General features: G+C 32.0%; 2 protein-coding genes across 2 annotated transcripts in view; one reads left to right on the top strand and one right to left on the bottom strand.

Annotated features, from left to right (window-relative positions):
* Window positions 1-1,264, bottom strand: part of LOC21407040 (glutathione S-transferase T1) — a 14,877-nt gene extending 13,613 nt beyond the window's left edge. The window contains 3 exon segments of the mRNA XM_024175494.1: window positions 350-410; window positions 828-901; window positions 1,014-1,264. Of these exon segments, the coding sequence (XP_024031262.1) occupies window positions 350-410; window positions 828-901; window positions 1,014-1,078 (200 nt within the window). The 5' untranslated portion in view covers window positions 1,079-1,264.
* A 3,931-nt stretch (window positions 1,265-5,195) lies between these two features.
* Window positions 5,196-6,831, top strand: part of LOC112094594 (protein QUIRKY-like) — a 6,814-nt gene continuing 5,178 nt past the window's right edge. The window contains exons 1-2 of the mRNA XM_024175929.1: window positions 5,196-5,295; window positions 6,309-6,829. Of these exons, the coding sequence (XP_024031697.1) occupies window positions 6,362-6,829 (468 nt within the window). The 5' untranslated portion in view covers window positions 5,196-5,295; window positions 6,309-6,361. The remainder of the gene's footprint in view (window positions 5,296-6,308; window positions 6,830-6,831) is intronic.

Here is a 6,831-nt window from a genome sequence, read left to right as displayed (position 1 = left end):
TAGGGAAAGTCCTCCGGAAAATTAGCTCGTTGCCAGGATGACAAAAAGCTTAACACCTCTCATTCTAATTACTTTTCTTCTTGAATATGAAAAAGCGAAGAAACAATGAAAGGTACTAACTCACCAAATAGGCAACCTTTTTGTGTGTATGCGTGTGTGTGGCTAAAGCGCCAAAAGGCAACTTAAACAATTTAAAGAAAACAAAAAGGGGGGCTTTTGTGCCCTTATGCTCTAATTCCTGCTTATTAGGCAATCCTAGTATAATATGCTAGAAAAATATACAATAGTGATAACCACCTGGAACATTATGACAAATTCAGAAGCTCAAGTAAGGAACAAAAGGAATCACCTTTCAAACAGCTTAAATCTTCCATCAACAATAGCAGGAACTTGTCCCATAGGATTTATTTCTGAAGTCATATAAGAAAGGAAGAAAGAAAATGCTTATGTAAATATCAAGAATCAAAGTGAAGACAACATCCCTCGGGTTCTTTATACCCTCATACCAAATAGTTAAAATCAAGATTATACTGTAGTTTCATAAATGAGCTAAAACAGAGCCCTTTTCTTCATTCATTTTTTACATTCTCTACAGCTCTGTCATTGATTGTCATCTCAGATTTCATTCTTCTTGCCCATGTTATGTTATTTTATGTTGTCTATTCTATCACAGATATATTCACAATTCCAAAATGAAAAATCTTTACTTCCAGATTAATGGGTCTCTGAATTACTAATGTTAAGCACAAGAAACAAAAATATATTTCGAAACCCAGATCACAAAATCAGATTTTTATTTCAGTTTTGTAATCATTAAAGGAATATACCTTTGTACTCGGGAGACAATTGTTGACGCTTGGATATGTCTATTCTGACCTCCTCAAATTCTATACCATTTACCCTTTAAAATATAAAATAAATAAACAAATAAATTATATTAACAAAGCATAATAGAACAAAAAATGAAGAAAACCCCAGAATTTAAATGACCAGAAAAAAAAAATGGAAATTACTTGCAGAAGATTAGAACTGCACGAGATGGTTGGGACATTCTATCAGCGTATACTTTGAGCTTCATTTTTTCCTCTCTCTTTCGTTTATTTCCCACAAATTCTCCTTCTTTTTCCAATTTTCCTCTGTTTCTCTCTCCAACGACACTCAAAACTCGCTGAGATTGATATCTCAGTGACGGTGCTTCCGACTATCTCCTACAAAATCTTATCTTTTTTTTCCCCGAAAAAACACGATCTTATCTTTATTTTCTTTATTTAATTTATATACTTACTAACGTCATGGAGGCAACTGGCAAGTGGCAAGGGAGTTTTGCTCCAACAAAAACTCCCAAAAAAAAAAAAAAAAAAAAAAAAAAAAAAAAACCTGGCAAGAAACTTTTCGCGGCATTTTCGGCATGTTGGACTGGACTGGGCTTGCGTAGAAAGCCCAACTTCAGAGTCAATTTGACGGCCCAAGTCCAAACATTGTTAGCACCTATAAAACGACATCGTTTTCCCATACTGTCCAAAGGTGTAAAGTGGTAGTAGTTATTCAGAAGTCGGAACCTGAAACTTCTGAAAGTGCATTAAATTGACCAATCAATCAATGTATGATGGAGAGAGCCTCGACGTCAGAGGAAAACATTTCATGTGGGCCCATGTGACTGACCGCGGTGACTAGAAAACATAAAATATATATTCAAAAAAAAAAAGAAAAGAAGAGAAGAGTTGACTGTAACCTGTGGGTCAATTGTGGACACGTGGAGGGATCGTGAGGTCTCTCTCATTCACACTGATCTTGTGTAGTACGATCTGATATCTGACTTAAAAGGTAGGGCCAGTAATATGAGTTATGATACGATGACACGACTTGAAAACGACATAAATTTTACGGGTTAAGATTGAAAAAAAAGATGTTCGGGTCAGAATTGGGTCGACTTAAAATTGACACGAAAAACACGTATCAATTTCGGGTTGGACCCGCCTAACCCGAACACGACACGAAACTCGTAAAAAACTAAAAAATACATATATTTTTCATTTCATATTTTAAATTTTATTATAAACTTGTGATATCATGATAGTTATACTCAAAATCTTATACTATTATTTGCTTAATTTCAATGGATGTTATTGTAATTTAGTGTGTTATGAATTTTAAGTTATTTTTAATATGTAAAAAACTAAATAAAAGTATACAATTTTTGTGTCAATTTCGGGTTCACGGGTCAATTTCGTGTCACGGGTCATTTCAGGTCGTGTCGTGTCAATTCGTAAAGTGGTCGTGTTGCGGTTTTTAAAAAATTTCGTGTCACAAGTCGTGTTCGGATTGACTGCAAATTTAGAAAGAAACGATCAAAAAATGACACGTGACACGAATTGCTACCCCTACTTAAATGTCATGTTTGTTGGAAAGATTTTTAATCCGTTTAGTTTGTTAATTTGAGTTTTTAATTTAAATTGAGATGTAATTTTATATGAGAATTTTTTACTATAATAAAAAAATTAAATGTGACTGTTTTTAAAAATTTTTTACTGTAACAAAATTTAAAATTTAAATTTAAATCGATAAAATAAACAGAATTAATTTAAAATCATAATTTATAATTCTGTTATAATATTTTTCTCATAAAAAAATTAAAATTTTAAAAATTATAATTATAAATCAATAAACTAAACGTTACCTCAACCCGAGTCATTGACCCCACCACCCATGTCTCTCAAGATATCTATCCTGGCTCATTCCATTCAATTCGAGTCATAATTTATGGTTTAATGCGATATTCTCATGCATTGTATACGTGCGAAAACCAAAAGATATTCCATTTAGGTTGTGTCCATTACTTGAATAATATTATTGAGATTTTTTAGAGCTTTCTCTTAACCTGGTCTTTATTGTATTATTGTATTATGTCAGTTTCGTATATTTATTTTTGATATGATTTCGATTAAATTTAATATTGATAAACATGCATCACGGTAAGACACACTTGCAATGAACAAACTTCAAATATAATTATGCACTGCACTGTGATAAACCATTTCATAGATGTTTCGAATTTATTCGTAAAATATATCTAAATTATTATTATCTATATAGTGTTTATTAATTAGATAATGACAAGTGTATTGTCACATTGTATTTCCTGCATCTAACATTAATCATGAATAACTTAGGGGACATTTATTTTCTCTATTCGTCATTAATTTTGAATCATGATTCATGATTCTTTACAGTATTTTTTTTCATAAAAAATACACATAAAATAAAAATAATTCTAAATTATGATTCTGAATATATAAACCAAACGTCATCTTAATATTATTATCATTCTTTTGCATGCGATTATCCTAACACGGGCAATAGATTACTTGTACGTCATGCAGTGATGGGACTACATAAAGAACCTAATAAATTTCAGAGAAAAAAAGCGGGACCCAATAAATAAGCGTTAGGACTAATATATGGTTCCTTAGTTTAATTAAGGTACGTTATGTTATGAACTAAACACATAATATATATGCTGTGTTACTTTGCATGAAGATTGATCCTTAGCGTAATTTGGTATGTGTTGCAAATTATGTTATTTGTATTTATAATTGCCTGATTTGGGCAATATTTAAAAGTGTTGTCGCTATCTTATAAATACAATTGCCTGATTTGGGCAATATTTACAAGTGTTGTCCCTATCTCTTCTCTCCCTCTCTCTCTCTCTCTCTCTCTCTCTCTCTCTCTCTCTCTCTCTCTCTCTCTCTCTCTCTCTCTCGTAACGGTCGTTGTCAAAACTTAACCATTAAAGACTTGGACCAACCTTGGCAATGGAATTTATCTCTTAGGAAAAAGAGTAATAAAAAAGAAACCATTAACCTTTTGCCCCACTTGTAATAGTATATATTGTTACTTGAGTTTATAATTCCTAGATGAATTCATTTTGTTTAAGGGAATATATGAATTAATTTCATATAAACTTTAGCAACAGAATTCATATATATATATATATATATATGTGTGTGTGTATAAAATTTCTTACCATAAGCTTTGTAAAGGGGATCAACTTTTTAGGCTTTTATATGTTATTTGTGTTTTGAAGCATAATAGTGCTAAGTGCTAACTGACCTTCTCATCGTTTGATTAGGTGAGTTTAGACTCATTTTTACTCTTGTTCAAAAATGCCGAAAACCAGACCACTTTCATGTTAGGCGCTTATTCACTTAAATTGCATGTGACCATATTTAATGTTTGAGCTTAACTCGTTAAGTGTATCTTTTAATAGATTGATTAGAGAACCTAAATTAACCATCTTGGGAAAGTCCAAAACTAGTTTTCTTTCTTTATTTTATTTTATTTTATTTTTATTTTTATTCTTTTTAAGCTGCAATGGGAAAGTCCAAAACTAGTTGAGGAATCTGTTCAAATTAGCCATTGCCAATCTTCACCTTTTTTTTTTTTTTTTTTTTTCATGCAGCTGAGCCATTATCAAGTACTAGCATCCTCAACGTACAAAATCAGCATCGCATATCTTCACAGAGTCCAAGACGAGGGATCAGATGTAGAGCTCCACACCAACAAAATGAGACCACCCTCACTTGATTATTTTCTCTTTCAGAGAAGCTGAAATATGGAAATGGGAAAGAAAAGGACCATCCATTTAAATTGCTTGCAATGTTGGGCAGAATGAAAGAAAATAAGACAGAAATGAAATAAAGAAGTGATGAAAAATAGTAATAATAAAAAAAAATTAATTTTATTTTATGTTGTTTGAAATGAAAAGATAGAAAAAAAATGAGTTTATTTTTATTTGTTTGGTATTGAAAATTAAATTAGGAGAAAAAAAAAATCTTATTCATAAATTATTTTTATATTTTTAAATTTTTTATTTGGATGTTGATGAAGAAAATAATAATTTAATAACTTTGTTCACTTTAATGAGTTATTCTTATTTTTTATCATATTTTTTACCCATTTATAAAAAAAAATATATAAAGTCCACATATATTATTTTTCACTCAATTTTTTTTCTTTTTCTTTTCTCTCGTACCAAACAACCTATATTTTTATTTTTCGTCGATCATGAGCGGAAACTGTCGTGAGAAGTTTATAAAATCCAAGTTGCAATCCTCGTTTTGTGAGCCAATCCTTAAATTTTCTGCCATAACAAAACAAAACTCTCTCTCTCTCTCTCTCTCTCGCTAATCTCTACATATCACTTTGGACTTTCATGGTTTTCTGTTTCATGGTGGAGATCTTTTCCGAGCTCTTGAGAATGGCGTGATCAGTCTGAAAGTTTCAGCTTTCTAGAAGGTAAAAAGCTTTTAGTTCACGTCTTCACGTGTTTTAGTTTTTGCACTTTTAATGTTATTTTTACTGCTTTCTTCTTCTGTTTGAGACTTAAATATGTACTCTCTTGGTTGAAAAGTTTGGTTTTGGTACGTAAATTTAGGTTTGTAACTTGGGTTCTTCTTTGTTGTGTCCATAGTTTCTTAGTTTGATAGAGCTAAGAGATCTCTCAGAAAGTTTTTGGTACATTTTCTTGACATCCAAACAGATCCCATAAAGACTAGAGGCTTAATTGTTTAAGTTTTTCTTATCATCTTTTCCTCTTTTTCTATGTTGTATATTTAAGTGGACATCTGGAATCACCTATTTAGAAGAGCCCATGTGTGTTAAGCGGGGTTTTAGGATCTTTAGCTTGAAGCATGGAGTTATATATATATATATATTTACACAGTTTTTATTATCTATTTATTTTTTTTCTCACATTGAACATTATTTCCTTTTACGAGGAAGTAATGCACATGCTTCTGCACAAGAAGTCTTGGAACTATGTCTAATTTTTTACTCGATCTAATCCACGCAAATTGTCTAAACTCTCGTATTTTTAGTAATTCTCAAGTTGACTCAATACCAACACTCATAGATCTTATTACTTAATCTATTTTTGGTTCAACAAATTGACCAAATATGAATTTATGATAAATAAAGGTTCTTCTCTGTTACTTAATTTACTTTTTATGCCTCAAATTTTGCTCTTGAAAAAGATTTAACTACTTTTTTTTTTTCTCTTTAAGTAATTCTCAAGAAAAGTCAAATACTCAACACCCATATATCTTATTTCATCTATTTTTGGCTCTACAAATGAACCAATATGAATATATGATAAGTAAGGTTCTTCTCTGTTACTATAATCGCTTTTTGTGCCTCAAAATTTCTCTTGAAAAAGGCTTCACAACTTTTTTTTTTTCATTTGTGTTCTTCATACCCTTATGTTTTCTTTACTAATGTTTAGTCATAAACACTTGTTCTCTGCTTTTCAGGTACTTTTTAACCACAATTTCTCTACATTTCTTCACTTCAAATTTTCATCACCATGAACAACCTCAAGCTTGGAGTGGAAGTTATCAGTGCACACAATCTCTTGCCCAAAGACGGCCAAGGCTCTTCCAGCGCCTTCGTCGAGCTCTTCTTCGACGGCCAACGATACCGAACGACGATCAAAGAAAAAGATCTGAATCCGGTTTGGAATGAGAGCTTCTACTTCAACATCTCCGACCCTTCAAACCTCCATTACCTCCCTCTTGATGTCTGCGTTCACAACAACGTTAGAGCCACAAACACAAGGTCGTTTCTTGGAAAAATCTCCCTCACCGGAACCTCCTTTGTCCCTTATTCGGACGCTGTCGTTTTGCACTATCCCTTGGAGAAACGTGGCATCTTCTCTCGCGTGAGAGGAGAGCTTGGCCTCAAAGTTTACATCACAAATGATGCTTCAATAAAGTCGTCAATCCCAGTCCATGAGCCACACAAGGATATTACTAATGTTTCTCATGAGGAAAGAGT

The sequence above is a fragment of the Morus notabilis genome, unplaced genomic scaffold (assembly GCF_000414095.1).
Source record: "Morus notabilis unplaced genomic scaffold, ASM41409v2 Scaffold297, whole genome shotgun sequence".
Lineage (NCBI taxonomy): Eukaryota > Viridiplantae > Streptophyta > Magnoliopsida > Rosales > Moraceae > Morus > Morus notabilis.
This window is presented reverse-complemented; position numbering and strand designations above follow the sequence as displayed.